Raw genomic sequence first — 16,351 nt, forward strand, 5'->3', positions numbered from 1 at the left:
AATCTAAATGTACAAACATTTCAGATATGTTCTCAACTGCTCAATATAATCTTATTTAAACACATAAAATAGACAAACTTAATTATCAAATTAAAAGAACATACATTAAAATCTTAGTGTTTATTAATTTAATTTATTGTTAATAGATTCTTTAAAATGACAAACATTCGGACCTTCACCAAATGAAATATATGTTCATAAATAATTAAAATCCCTCTGCTCTTACCTTTTTATTCAGATATTTAGTATTTATTTTTAGTATTTTTCAGTCTAAATTTCAATTAAAATTATCTAAAAATATATATCTCCCGATAGATTTCTTCTATACAGCTTTTTGTGTGTATATATCCACCCTAAGCAAATACAGAGACTCCAATTACTACACTGTTCCTGCAGCTCAAGGCAAGTTAGATTTATTAATGCAACTTTTGTTGATTTTAGAGCAATTTTACACCTTTCTTTTTTTGAGACCTGGACACGAACGATCAGGACCAAAACCTCTCTCCACCTGAACAGCTTCTTCCTCTCTTCTACTCTCCTCATGTACAACAAGTATCGACCACCCACCCACTGACACTGACTGTTATCCACCCCATAATAACATGATGCATGTAAATCCTGCACGTTGCACATTTCCTCTCCACACTGCCGTCTTTAAATAATAACAATATATTTTTATTTAGCGCCTTTCAAGGGACCCATTTTGCAAATTATTTATCCAATATATAATTCCATTTACTTGTATATAGACTCTTCTTGCACTATTTCTATTTTATTTTTATTTACTTGCACATCTCCAAACATTCTCTTGCACTATTTTATTAGTTTTATGTCCTATATATATATTCATGTTGCTCTGTTGGAGGAGGACGTTTTTCATTGACATATCTACACTGTAGCTGCTGAGCACAGGATGATAAAGAATTGAATCTTGAATCTTGAAAAGGTCATTGTGAACAGGTGAGTTTTTATTGCGGATCTCAGCAGGAAGAGACTTGATTTCAACGTTTCAAGTATTATCGCATCGTATGTGAGGAGGTTTTGTGCTTCAAATACAGTATATAGTATTGGTCATATGTAAATATTGTTAATTTGTTATAGTTTTTAAAATGGCTACTTTTATTTGATTTGCTACGTATTCTTCTTTCTGTGTCTCTGTATCACAACGTAAACCAAATCTAATCCCATTCTGGTTCTGAGTGGAGGTGTTTTTGGGATGTTCCCTGAGGGAGTTTCTCTCTTATAGCATGATGATCATCAGGTAATAACAGTCTACACAATGAAACAACGGCTTTATTTAAAAGTATTGTGGCTTACAAATCTATCGTATAACACAGCGGACAAAAATAAGTTAAGATCATCATCATGGGAAATGTTTTTGTCGGGATAAAAGGGGGAACTCATCCATGTCTGTTTCTCCTTTTCGGTCCATGGATTCTGTTTCAAGTGTGTGTGTGTGTGTGTGTGTGTGTGTGTGTGTGTGTGTGTGTGTGTGTGTGTGTGTGTGTGTGTGTGTGTTGTGGTGCTACGCTAAGTGAAAAGCTAACGTCTCAGTCTTCATGTCCTCTGAGCTGATCTGCTCCACAGGGAAAGATAAATACAAACTGTCCTTCAGTTTCTTTGGCGAGGGCGAGTCTCCGGCGGCGTACTGAGGCTCGGAGAGTTTGAAAGTCACGGAGGGCGATCTGTGCGTCCGGCGCTTGGCGTTCTTCTTCTTCTCCTGTTTGTAGGCCGCGGTCATGTTGGCTAACACCTGGTCGACAAACACATATAGGAGGAGAGGAGATGTCAAATCTAGAATAAATACTAACAGCGGCAAAGAAAACGATTACAATAAGATGGCTTAAAAAAAGATGCTGAATGTAAAATGTATGTATGAAAAGTCTAGATACATGTAAATTGAATATGGGATATGTACAAGAATAGAATATGAAATGATGTGTCTTTCAATCTGGGGAATTAAAGGTTCTGTTTATCATCAATATATCACAGGTCTCAGATAAATACAGAGCCTGTCTCTGATTGGCTGAAACACCAAACAGATCATTGCAGCATTACCCACAATCCCCTCTGTTTCAGCCCTGTTTCCAAAGTGCTGATTCTCTGTCTGTTACTTTAGATCTAAACAAGGAGCCCCTCCCCACGCCCCTCTGAGAGAGATTTGGTTACAAAGAACACTATGGTGCTCTAGGAGGAGATTCAGGTGATAGGGGAGGGGGGGGGGGGGGGGGGGTTTCCTTGGTTGCTGATTGGCTAATGGTTACACAAGACAACACAACGTTATGACATCATAAAGTGGGCAAAATCTGATCAGCTCATTTTCAGACAGGTTTTTATAGAAATCGATCAAAAAGAGAGAGAATCTTTGTTCCTGAAACTTTCACAGTCTCTTTCCACAGAGGGGACACATGTTGATGCAGAAGACACATGAAGAAGAGGGGACACATGTTGATGTAGAAGAGACATGGAGAAGAGGGGACACATGTTGATGTAGAAGACACATGAAGAAGAGGGGACACATGTTGATGTAGAAGAGACATGAAGAAGAGGGGACACATGTTGATGTAGAAGAGACATGAAGAAGAGGGGACACATGTTGAGGTAGAAGAGACATGAAGAAGAGGGGACACATGTTGAGGTAGAAGAGACATGAAGAAGAGGGGACACATGTTGAGGTAGAAGAGACATGGAGAAGAGGGGACACATGTTGAGGTAGAAGAGACATGAAGAAGAGGGGACACATGTTGATGTAGAAGAGACATGAAGAAGAGGGGACACATGTTGAGGTAGAAGAGACATGAAGAAGAGGGGACACATGTTGATGTAGAAGAGACATGAAGAAGAGGGGACACATGTTGAGGTAGAAGAGACATGAAGAAGAGGGGACACATGTTGAGGTAGAAGAGACATGGAGAAGAGGGGACACATGTTGATGTAGAAGAGACATGAAGAAGAGGGGACACATGTTGAGGTAGAAGAGACATGAAGAAGAGGGGACACATGTTGATGAAGAAGACACATGAAGAAGAGGGGACACATGTTGATGTAGAAGAGACATGGAGAAGAGGGGACACATGTTGATGAAGAAGAGACATGGAGAAGAGGGGACACATGTTGATGTAGAAGAGACATGGAGAAGAGGGGACACATGTTGATGTAGAAGAGACATGGAGAAGAGGGGACACATGTTGATGTAGAAGAGACATGAAGAAGAGGGGACACATGTTGATGTAGAAGAGACATGGAGAAGAGGGGACACATGTTGATGTAGAAGAGACATGAAGAAGAGGGGACACATGTTGATGTAGAAGAGACATGGAGAAGAGGGGACACATGTTGATGTAGAAGAGACATGAAGAAGAGGGGACACATGTTGATGTAGAAGAGACATGAAGAAGAGGGGACACATGTTGATGTAGAAGAGACATGAAGAAGAGGGGACACATGTTGATGTAGAAGAGACATGGAGAAGAGGGGACACATGTTGATGTAGAAGAGACATGAAGAAGAGGGGACACATGTTGATGTAGAAGAGACATGAAGAAGAGGGGACACATGTTGATGTAGAAGAGACATGGAGAAGAGGGGACACATGTTGATGTAGAAGAGACATGGAGAAGAGGGGACACATGTTGATGTAGAAGAGACATGAAGAAGAGGGGACACATGTTGATGTAGAAGAGACATGGAGAAGAGGGGACACATGTTGATGAAGAAGAGACATGGAGAAGAGGGGACACATGTTGATGTAGAAGAGACATGGAGAAGAGGGGACACATGTTGATGTAGAAGAGACATGGAGAAGAGGGGACACATGTTGATGTAGAAGAGACATGAAGAAGAGGGGACACATGTTGATGTAGAAGAGACATGGAGAAGAGGGGACACATGTTGATGAAGAAGACACATGAAGAAGAGGGGACACATGTTGATGTAGAAGAGACATGGAGAAGAGGGGACACATGTTGATGTAGAAGAGACATGGAGAAGAGGGGACACGTGTTGATGTAGAAGAGACATGGAGAAGAGGGGACACATGTTGATGAAGAAGAGACATGGAGAAGAGGGGACACATGTTGATGTAGAAGAGACATGAAGAAGAGGGGACACATGTTGATGTAGAAGAGACATGAAGAAGAGGGGACACATGTTGATGTAGAAGAGACATTAAGAAGAGGGGACACATGTTGATGTAGTAGAGACATGAAGAAGAGGGGACACATGTTGATGTAGAAGAGACATGAAGAAGAGGGGACACATGTTGATGTAGAAGAGACATGGAGAAGAGGGGACACATGTTGATGTAGAAGAGACATGGAGAAGAGGGGACACATGTTGATGTAGAAGAGAGATGAAGAAGAGGGGACACATGTTGATGTAGAAGAGACATGGAGAAGAGGGGACACATGTTGATGTAGAAGAGACATGAAGAAGAGGGGACACATGTTGATGTAGAAGAGACATGGAGAAGAGGGGAAACATGTTGATGTAGAAGAGACATGAAGAAGAGGGGACACATGTTGATGTAGAAGAGACATGAAGAAGAGGGGACACATGTTGATGTAGAAGAGACATGAAGAAGAGGGGACACATGTTGATGTAGAAGAGACATTAAGAAGAGGGGACACATGTTGATGTAGAAGAGACATGAAGAAGAAGGGACACATGTTGATGTAGAAGAGACATGAAGAAGAGGGGACACATGTTGATGTAGAAGAGACATGAAGAAGAGGGGACACATGTTGATGTAGAAGAGACATGAAGAAGAGGGGACACATGTTGATGTAGAAGAGATATGGAGAAGAGGGGACACGTGTTGATGTAGAAGAGACATGGAGAAGAGGGGACACATGTTGATGAAGAAGAGACATGGAGAAGAGGGGACACATGTTGATGAAGAAGAGACATGAAGAAGAGGGGACACATGTTGATGTAGAAGAGACATGGAGAAGAGGGGACACATGTTGATGAAGAAGAGACATGGAGAAGAGGGGACACATGTTGATGAAGAAGAGACATGAAGAAGAGGGGACACATGTTGATGTAGAAGAGACATGGAGAAGAGGGGACACATGTTGATGTAGAAGAGACATGAAGAAGAGGGGACACATGTTGAGGTAGAAGAGACATGAAGAAGAGGGGACACATGTTGATGTAGAAGAGACATGAAGAAGAGGGGACACATGTTGAGGTAGAAGAGACATGAAGAAGAGGGGACACATGTTGATGTAGAAAAGACATGAAGAAGAGGGGACACATGTTGATGTAGAAAAGACATGAAGAAGAGGGGACACATGTTGATGTAGAAAAGACATGAAGAAGAGGGGACACATGTTGATGTAGAAAAGACATGAAGAAGAGGGGACACATGTTGATGTAGAAGAGACATGAAGAAGAGGGGACACATGTTGATGTAGAAGAGACATGAAGAAGAGGGGACACATGTTGAGGTAGAAGAGACATGAAGAAGTGGATTTTGAATAATAGGTGAACTTTAATAAAGACAATGGTTAAAACAAATAGTGCAAAATAGCTCACCAGCTGCTTCACAGAGTTCTGCTGCTCCTGCATCGCGCTCAGAAACGAGGAGGCCTTCTCCGTCGTGGAGAACTCATCCTGCTCCTGGTCGTCGTAACTCAGCAGGCTCAACGTCGTCTGGAGGAAACACGTTCAATTAGAGCGAGGAAACGTACCACATAGGAGTTGTCTACTCATAACCCCTGTTACCGCACAGTTTTATGATAGAAATGTATACGTCCCCAGCACATAGAAACTGCCGGGTATAAACGTGCATATGTTGGGCAATTTGCACACTTAGTACAAGTTGCATTAATTAGCATAAGTTAAAAGATGGCTTGGCTGATTTGGACAGTTTAGGAGTAGTTTGGGATAATTGAAGACGTTGAATCTATTTCTAACATTTTCAGGATCATAAATGGCAGTTATAACCAGAGATTACCATATTTGTCTTCTCTGTCGGCTGATTTCGATGAATTTTGGGTTGATTTTGAGGATTTAGTGGATGCTGGATCGTTTGGGTTGGACAGATCGCCTAATGTTTGAAAAAGAAATTCCACAGCAGAGGCAATAATGTTCATCTGGTGCTCTCTGTATCCAATGGTTGCAACACTACTCATGGTGGTCAAAATCAGCCCACAGAGACTACAAACATGGCCGCTTTCTGGTTTAAACTGCCATTTTGGGTCCTGAATAATTTTTTTTTATTCCTACTGTGTTGATTTTCTTTTTATAAATAAGCAATCTGTCTAATCCAAGTGATCCATAGTCCTCAAAATCTTCCAGATCGACCCAAAATTAACCAAAGTCAGCCAACTAGAGCACAAATAGGGATATATTCTTGTTAAAACTGCCTTTTTTTTAAAACCAGAAATGGATTCAGCATCTTAAAAAAAAACTCCAAAATGGACCAAATCAGCCAAGACATATTGTAACTATTGTCTGCATACATGTAAGCTATAATCAGGGGTGCACATAAGTGGTATGCAGGTACGCATGCGCGGCAACAATCTGAAATGCGTACCGTCACTTGTGTCACAAAGCGCATTTGCGTACCGATGTATATGTGAAGCTTTTCCAGAAGGCGGTTAGATCATCGGACGACGGAGTTGGTCTCCGTGTGCACAGACAGGGCTGCTGTTAACGTCGGCCTGTACAGCAGCACTGCGCTAAAACAGCTGATCACAACGTTCACACGCTCTGTGGTCACGAAGCTCTGCACTCTACTACTACCCCCCCCCCCGTTGACATTCGCGATACAGAGGGCTTCATCATACTCCACTAGCACCCCCACCCGCTGACATTCGCGATACAGAGGGCTTCATGGGAACTTTGAGGGGAGCTGGAAGTTGGAGTACCAAACACTGACTCCAGGTACTCATCTGAGTACCTCACTGAGAAAGTTGTGTGCACCCCTGGCTATAATGCTAATAAATACAACGTATGCTAACTGAACAAATTCAACAACATATGCAGTTTTCTATGTTCTGGGGACCCGTACTCTACATGTATAACATAAAATGTTGGGGTTCTCAACATTTCCGAGTTCACATTACCTCAGCCACATCCCCTCTGAGCTGCATGTGTTGAATGAAACGTGCTATAAATAAAGCTTTATTATTATTATTATTATGACATCAAGTCAAATTGCTCGTACCTGGTAATATTCTGATTCTGATTAAACCATGTTTCTCTTCTCTGAACAATGGATTCCCAACGGATATTTAATATGTAATATTCCATCTGTCACATACTTATGTAAATATAATAACTTGCTTCATATCTTGTTATTGTCAATTGGAAAATCCAACATGTATATTTTCTACTTTCGTGTTTATTTCTAGTCTTTACATTTTTACTGTACAATGCCATGTCTTTTTATGCTGCTGCATCACAAACATTTCCCACATTGGGATCGATAAAGTACTTCTTATATATATATATCCTGCTGCTATTGACAATGTTGCACTCCCATTTGCACATATATAAATATATGTGGATATATAGGATATGCAAATGGGATATATACGTATATATCCTGCTTACTTAAACGGTTATTTGGTGTATTTATTGTAAATTATTGAGTGTTCTTGCATTTTAATGTGAGTTTTTTTTCAATCTTTCTGTGTGTACAAACATATTTTGAGATTGACAATAAAGTTGACTTTGACTTCTTATCTTATCTTTTCTCTTCCCACCTGGTTGGGCAGGTCAGGCTTCCTGCTGAACATGAGGGAGTAGGGGCTGAACTTGGTGGTGGGGTTGCTGGACGTTCTGAACAGAAACAGCACGGGGTCCAGGAAGTCGTCCCATTGGCTCTGCTTCTCCGCCACCATCTGCTCCACGGCCTCCTTCAGCTGCGAGAAGCTGCCGTCGTGCAGAGGGTTAAGCTGAGGCGGATCCAGAGGAGACACCGCCTGCACGATGCTCCACCTGTCGCTCAGGCGCTCGCTCACCTGCACAGACAATCAACATGTATCATATATCTATACATATATATTTTAAACTTTGTTTTTATTGTTTTTAGTTGTTGTTACAATAATGAACAGACAAACAATAAGAAAGCAGACAATTGAAAGTAGAGACAATACTGATATACACCTGAACATCAGCAGGAGAGGACTCTTTAAAGTAGAGACACTACATACTGATATACACCTGAACATCAGCAGGAGAGGACTCTTTAAAGTAGAGACACTACATACTGATATACACCTGAACATCAGCAGGAGAGGACTCTTTAAAGTAGAGACACTACATACTGATATACACCTGAACATCAGCAGGAGAGGACTCTTTAAAGTAGAGACACTACATACTGATATACACCTGAACATCAGCTGGAGAGGACTCTTTAAAGTAGAGACACTACATACTGATATACACCTGAACATCAGCAGGAGAGGACTCTTTAAAGTAGAGACACTACATACTGATATACAGTGATTTTAGTGTCATGTGAAATCTCTGTTTCCTTATGTCTTCTCTTAATGTTTATCCTTGTCTTAAATTGCAAATGATCCTGCAGCGATGCAAAAAACCATCTAGACTTTATCTGATAATAAAATATCGTCGTATGTTGTGAAAACAGCAGCATGGGTGTTTACATCTGTGCGTTAATATTTATTTACAGTATTTTAATAATCTCACCTCATCACAGAAGTCAGCGTTCTGCGTGCACACTATTGTTTTAGGGGCACCAAACCTGAAAGAAAAGAGAATAAGAGGAGATTAATGTCAGGTTAAAAATATAGTTATGTCTGCGTCCTGATGGGCATTTTAGAAAAAGTCAGATTTTTTTTTCTGAATTTGCTTCCATTCTTGAGAGGATAATAAATACATGGATCCTGATATCGAAGACCAAGCCGGTGACGAGTGAGATCTTTCTAACAAAAACACACATGGGAAAGGGAAGGAAAATGGGAGACAGTGTGGGGGCCTCGGGGCGAATCATTTTCAGATTATATATACACACAGTATTCTGCACTTGGACATCACTGAATCCTTTCTGGCAGGAAGATCATAGACTTTTACAAGAAGTTTTTCAGATAGACTTTCCATTTAACTTGGAATCTTAATATTCGATCATTCCTCTAAAGTAAAATATGTATTTTCAACCCTGAGTGCTGCTAGCAAGAATGGCATTACTAGAATGTGGTTAAAACCAGGCAAACCTATCGTGGATATTGGCATTGTTTAGGATATTTTGGAGGATTACCTTTGCTTTGAGATAGCGACACATTGAATATGTGACATGTGTCCATGCTTCGATGTTCAAAAAGCTCTTTGTTTTTCTCGTACTAGAGGGAGAATCTCCAAAAACAGAATAGGGCCTCTTTAAGATTCACATATCATGAATGAGGCTTCAAACACCTGGTCAGGTAAAGTGTGATTACAGGTGATCTTGTGAAGTGTATCTACCTGTATATGCATTTGGAAATGCATTTTGCGACAGAGAGAGCATCCGTCCTCTGAACCGGAAAAGCTTCGGGCCATTTACTGAAGTAATCGATGAGCACTATGACGTTAGAGTTCCCCTGCTGCGTCTCTGGGAAAGGCCCTGAGGAAGAGGAAGAGGAAGATAAGGTAAGGTGAGGAAAGGTAAAGTAAAGTAAGGTGAGGTGAGTTAAGGCAACGTAACATTTAGTAAGAAATAAAACAGCAGATAAATATAATTTGAGGAAATTAAATTAAGGCAAAAACCTATAATGTCAATCCCAACGATCTCCCAAGGTGCGTCCACTTTAATGGGCCGGACCGTCCTGGCCAGGTTTTTACTCCTTTCTGTGTGCTGACACGTGTCACACACTTTGATCTGAAACAGGACACAGTTAAAAGTTAAAGCCACAGTGTCATAGAGTAGAGCAGCTGTTGGACCCTGAAGGCAGCATCTCCCTGGTCCAATTGGGATTTCTCCATGTGATTTTGGATTATTGCAGAAAATAATCTCTTTGTCAAACAAACATTTATGATACTGACATGTTTAGTTCAGCAAGATAATCTCCACATATCAACACCACTTTATGATTTTGTAAGGAAAAAGCTAACTACAGGCTATAAGGAACTACAGAACGGTCACATGACTTCACGTCACCACCGCTAAGCTAAAGGAGGCTAATGTTGGGCTATAAAGGAACTACAGCACGGTCACATGACTTCACGTCACCACCGCTAAGCTAAAGGTGGCTAACGTTGGGCTATAAAGGAACTACAGCACGGTCACATGACTTCACGTCACCACCGCTAAGCTAAAGGAGGCTAATGTTGGGCTATAAAGGAACTACAGCACGGTCACATGACTTCACGTCACCACCGCTAAGCTAAAGGTGGCTAATGTTGGGCTATAAAGGAACCACAGCACGGTCACATGACTTCACGTCACCACCGCTAAGCTAAAGGAGGCTAATGTTGGGCTATAAAGGAACTACAGCACGGTCACATGACTTCACGTCACCACCGCTAAGCTAAAGGTGGCTAATGTTGGGCTATAAAGGAACCACAGCACGGTCACATGACTTCACGTCACCACCGCTAAGCTAAAGGAGGCTAATGTTGGGCTATAAAGGAACTACAGCACGGTCACATGACTTCACGTCACCACTGCTAAGTTAAATTTGGCTAATTTAGGGTTATGGCTAGAAAGGATCCGTCTTGTGTAAATATGACGTCACGTTCTCGTTGTAACTCTCGTTGGAGCAGCTCTGAAAAAACATCTACAGCATAACATGATGCAACATACACATTAATGCAGCAGGATAATAGTAAAACACTGAAAGGGAACATTGTATTGCACCAGGAGCTATCTTGGGACTTTTACTGCGACAACGTTGACTTGCCTGTGAATAAAAAATAAACCATAGTGTTGGTGATCTACAGTGTTGTCATTCTTCTTTGAACAGCAAGACCGCTAACAACCTATTTCAACAATCACACTCCCTGTCATTGACATAATTAATAGATGGTTTAGCTTCTCACCATCATTTGCTGTGGCCCACTGATGTTAACGATCGTAACTGAAAGGCTGCCTGCCAAACGTAAACATTCAGCCACGTGACTTGCAAACTCTCGCGAGAGTTTTACACAAGACGGATCCTTTCTAGCCATAACCCTAATGTAGGGCGTGATGATGTTTAGTCGTCTCATTTAGACGCTTGTTGGCAACCAACAGTGGGTTATTTACTGACGTATTTTATGTCGTAAAACTAAAAGTGAAAATCTCTTCAGCTTGTGTTAACCTCAGACCTTATTTCAGGATAACAACCTAAAACACATTCAGCAAAAACTTCAAGACCAGGCAGGCGTCTTGCCGTCATTTGACGCCCTTATTCAGCTCGGGACGCCCTGAACGCGAGCGTCCAAAAATATTAATAATTCGAGAGAAGATCGAGAGTTTTTATTGCTTGAAATAACGAAAAGGAAAAAGGACAAGGAAATCCCTCTGTTGGAGGGGCAAAGGAGTCTGGTGGGATTCTTTTCTGAGTATTGAAGATCATTTCCCCGACATCGGCGGTGCCTGCTACAGGACAACACGGAACGTGCACGATTTGGACGCGAGAGCACCAGAGCCTCGCAGCGGCAAAACTGAGGCTCCGTGGTAAACTGTGGTGACATGAAGAGCCGTTTGGGAGCCGAAAACAGCCGGCGCTTTAAGAGAGCCGAGCCAAATGATCCGGCTGACTAACATAAAAAGACAGTATCTATAGGACGGCTCAAGTCGAAATTCAAGCACTCCCCCCCCCCCCCCCCCCCCCGGACGCCCTCTCAGCCCTGGTCTGGCGGAAACACTGGACCAGAGGACAGGAAGGGATACAATGCTGCCTCATCCCTTGGTTTTAGGACTCATTCCTGAGCCACTGCATTAAAGACGAACGTACCCAGTCCACCACGTCCTTGACGATGCCCAGCCAGTAGTACTTGCTCTGGATTCGGTGCACGGTCTTCTTCTGGCCGAGGTGATGACCGATGTCGTTGAAGTGGCAGTCGAGGAAAATCTGCCTCTTCCTCTCCGCCTCGATCACCACCTCCCTCTTCTCCTCCTTCTTCGGCCCGACGTAGTACAGCTTCCCCTCTGAGTGAAGGAAGACACAATATTAGATTTTGGATAATAGAAGATTCCTTAAAATCATATTTGAAGTTCTGCTTTTGGTTGTAGACTTTGTATTTTAAGTAAGGGATAATGAATACAACTCTTAAGGGTGATATGTCTCTATAATGACCGCCTCGCTGCACATTATCCGCCTATTTCACGGCCACATACTTAACAAACAACGACTTGACTCACAATATGAGTCAAGTCAGATCTCCCTTGAAAAAGAGATCAATGATCTCAATGGGATACACCTGGATAAATGAAGGTTTGAAATGAATGAAAAATATCAATTGAAAATGATTATATTGGCTTAAAAACGATCATCAATTCCACCGGGCACTATTTTTATTTGTTTGGCATCGGTGTGTTATCGAGTATTAACAACCTCTGCAATCTCCAAATTAGCCAATCAGAATTGAGTATTCAATCAAGCCGTGTAATACGTTTATTTAACATTCATCTAAAATCTAAATAAAGTATGTAACCAGGGCCGCCCCTCCCTACAGGCCAATCACGCAGGCTGCACGGGGCCCCGTCTTGCGCAGGGGGCCCCGCCCAGAGGGCCTCAGCTGCTGTGCGCAGTTTTCCGCGCACCCCCCGCTGATATGCGAGAGTGAGAGGTGACAAGGGGAGCACGTCTGTAACCCGACACCGTTGCAATTAATCGACATCTGACCAATCACGGCTTTGATAAGGCCACTAGTGCAGGTGAAGAGATGTCGGTGAAAAGACAGTTTCAGTCCGGCGCAAGCAAGAGGGAAAAAAACATGAAGAAACTAGAGCATCACTCGAAGGTGGGTTATTGTATGAGTCAAATTGCCAATTGCTATATTAAAACATCAGCTGCAATCCACGACATGAAGAAGGCAGTCTCTGCATAGCATATAGGCTAATGGAGATGCAGTTATTTCCAGCATTCTTTATTTACCATTCATTCAAGTATGTGATGCCTTTTATCTGCTAATGTACAGGAGGAAGAGTGATCAACTGTCTGTCTAGTTGGCTTACATAACAGTTAAAAAACATATATGTCAATTTGCACATTTCATGGTGATGCTCAGCCTCTCCCCTTAACTCCTAACAGTCATCATCATGTCAACCACAACACAGAGAAATACTGATAGAAATGTGTGTGTAGTTGTTGATACATTGCTGACAGAGGGAACTACATTTAATTACAGATTTAAGAAATATCAGTTTTTGAGCATGTAATAAGCATGTTTTGTTTTGAATATATTACAACTTTATTATAATAAAAATAATATAGAATTTATGTTATTGAATTGATTATTATTAGTAGAAGAGCTTTATTTGCATTAATTATATTTTAATATTTTTGAGGCTAGTATTTGGCAGGAAATGCAGACGTATTCACCTGTAAACGTATACTAACCCTTTTTCCAGAATTGTAAGAAAAGAGTCAGAATGATATAAAAATCTTGAGGCAAACAGAAGAGAAACCACTTCTTCTTTTTCACAATTTGGGGAAAAAAAGTATTATCTGAGAAATTAATAAAAACAGTTCAAAAAAATAATAATTCAGATTTTGTTCTCCGAAATTCTCAGAGAAGAACAAGATTTTTTTTTGAGAAAACAGAATTACTTTTTTTCAGAATTCCTAAGAAAAATGTCAGAATTCAATTTAAAAAATCCGGAAATAAATGAAAAACTTTTTTCCAGAATCATTTTTGGGGAAATAAATTAAAAAAAAGAATTATCAGAGAAAATTAATTAATTTTTTTTAATCTGATTTTTTTAAAACAATTAATAAAAGATCAATCCGAAAATTAAATTTGCAGAGAAAAATATTTTCTTTTGAGGAAGAACATGACTGCGATTAAAGGTAGAATTCCGAGACAAACAAATCGACTTATATAAACATTTTTATTTTTCCGAATTCTGAGATTTAAGTCAAAACTCCCATGTTTTTGTTTTAACTTTTGGTCACAGACCCAAATGTCTTGGAGAAATGTGGCCCCTTTCCTCTTCCGTAGAAGTCAGCTCATGAGTTTGGCATACGTATGTCCAAACAAAGTAGACTTTTATAATGTATCTTCCATCAAAACACAGGGTAACTCGGCGATATGAAAGCCTGTTTAGAAACACCTGATACACACAGTTGTGGTAGAACATTACGGGACATAATTCACCGTGGTATATAGTGTGTGTTGCACTACGGACCTGAATCAAGGCTGTGAAAAACAAACCCCTTACCATCAATGATGAACTTCTGAGCGTATCTTTTGAGATTCTTCTTCCTGAGAGGATGCATTGTGTGAGGAAAGCATCCTTTAGCCACAAAAGTGTAAATATCTCCCAGTTTGTTGGAGCTGGACTCCAGCACCACCTCCTCCTCAGCGACCTGCAGAGACTCTGAGCTCAACATGCTTTACTCTGAAAATCACTCAAGTGAACAGCGAGTATGACGCTAGGTAAACAACATGTGCTATAGAGTACTAATCGGCATGTTTAGCAGCAATGCAAGCGACTGCTAACGTTGCTAATCATCCAAAATACAATCAGGATGAAAATACTGAGCTTGTTGTGCCTGTTTTCTTCTTCTCTTGGTTTTTGGCGGATTGCAAACAACTTTTAGGTGCAGACCGCCACCTACTGTACAATAGTCTGTATCACCATATCATCCTATCACCACTTGTGGAATTATACCACTGTATTTACGTTGTTTTAAATTCTTCCAATCAATCCTGTTTCACTCAAATACTTAGGAATGGCCTTCCTGGTAGCTCTTACCCCCTCACCTTCTGTTCCCCAGTATCCCCATCAGGCTCCCTCTCTGTATTCTTCTTCTGCTACTTTTTAAATAACGTAGCTTGTATTCTATTGGTTTAGCATGAGCTCCTCCTTCTGGCCAGTGGATGGTACTTCATGTAAACTCCAGATGAAAAAAATAATGTATGTAAACAATGTTTTTGATTAATTACAAAATGAGACAAGTATAAATACATTAATTAATAAATATATTAAATGAATACATGAGTCCGGGTTTAAATAAATGAATACGGAAATAAATAAATAAATAGAGTATATAAATGAGCAAAGTTTGTAATCAAATATATGGTAATTCCCTCAAATATATTGCATTTAAATCTCACAAGTGAGAAACTTTACACTTTAAAAATGTGGATGTAATAACATTTAAGTCAGTTTTTACAAAAGTCGCTTTTATTTTGAAAACCTCGAACCGGAAGTATACTGTTTGTTGCCTGTTACTTGCTAAAAACAGCCGTTGAGCTTGCCAGTTGGTTATTTTTGCGTTTGTTTGCACGTTTTTATCAACATATTAGATTTTAAACGGGTTAACATGACAAACAAGGATCGTCAGTTTTATATCTGTAACTGTTTTACCACTGATAACATCTTTCTGGAGGAATACAAGCTCCATGTCCGCTTCGTCTCCGAGCAGCAGTTCAGAAGGGACTATGGCGTAGTGAGTAAACAGTTCATAATATCGCGATAGTTCAGACTGGACTATCATTCATTGAGTAAACAGTTCATAATATCGCGATAGTTCAGACTGGACTATCATTCAGTAAGGAAACCGGTTTTTTTTTTTATTCAAGCACATATATGAATATTTTGTATACAACAAATAATGGTCCATTTCAGAATAATACATAATTCATAATATGTTTTATAATGATTGAATATTAAAGTGTTATCAAAGCTGGTAAAGGTGCAGCTAGTATTTACTCCAGGTGAAACTAAAGTCTGATTTAAGACTTGATTATATTTCACATCATTCATCATGCAAAGTAACTAAAGGTATTAAATACATGGAGTGGAGTAAAAGTACACCATTTACCTCAGAACTGTAGTGGAGTAAAAGTACAAAGGAGCATAAAATGGAAATACTCAAGTAAAGTACAAGTACTTCTAAATTGTACTTGAGTACAGTACTTGAGTAAATGTACTTAGTTACTTCCCACATCTGATTATGTTCATTATTGACACTCAGGTTCTGAGGAGGCTTGGCTGTGTGACGGACGCACAGTTTGAGGATGTGTTCAACAAGGTGAGAACTTTTATTTTAATGTTTGATTTGCCTCAGGAGCAGAGGCGGAAGAAATACTCAGATGTTGTACTTGAGTAACAGTAGAAGTACTCAGATCTTGTAATTGAGTAAAAGTTGAAGTACTCAAACTCATCACGACTTTTCCTGTTTAGATTTCACAGGAAGTGGACCGGCGAAGGCGTCTTAGTGTGACGTGTGCAGAGAGAGCTGCT

At 40.4% G+C, this 16,351-nt stretch overlaps 1 protein-coding gene across 2 annotated transcripts; it reads right to left on the reverse strand.

The window, feature by feature from the left end:
• Positions 1-1,275: 1,275 nt before the first annotated feature.
• Positions 1,276-14,955, reverse strand: LOC307044041 (gypsy retrotransposon integrase-like protein 1). 2 transcript variants are annotated; one of them, XM_079689066.1, is made up of 9 exons: positions 14,866-14,955; positions 14,321-14,364; positions 11,892-12,085; positions 9,721-9,832; positions 9,439-9,577; positions 8,668-8,722; positions 7,716-7,973; positions 5,539-5,655; positions 1,276-1,753 (listed from the first exon to the last, which is right to left on the reverse strand). In XM_079689066.1, the coding sequence occupies exons 1-9, from the start codon at positions 14,886-14,888 to the stop codon at positions 1,526-1,528; spliced, it is 1,170 nt and encodes a 389-aa protein (XP_079545192.1). In that variant the 5' UTR covers positions 14,889-14,955; the 3' UTR covers positions 1,276-1,525. The 2 variants fall into 2 exon arrangements, with proteins under 2 accessions (XP_079545192.1, XP_079545191.1); XM_079689065.1 differs by lacking the exon at positions 14,866-14,955 and having other exon boundaries at positions 14,321-14,806.
• Positions 14,956-16,351: the final 1,396 nt, after the last annotated feature.

Source organism: Notothenia rossii (assembly GCF_949606895.1).
Source record: "Notothenia rossii genome assembly, chromosome: 6".
Taxonomy (NCBI): Eukaryota; Metazoa; Chordata; class Actinopteri; order Perciformes; family Nototheniidae; genus Notothenia; species Notothenia rossii.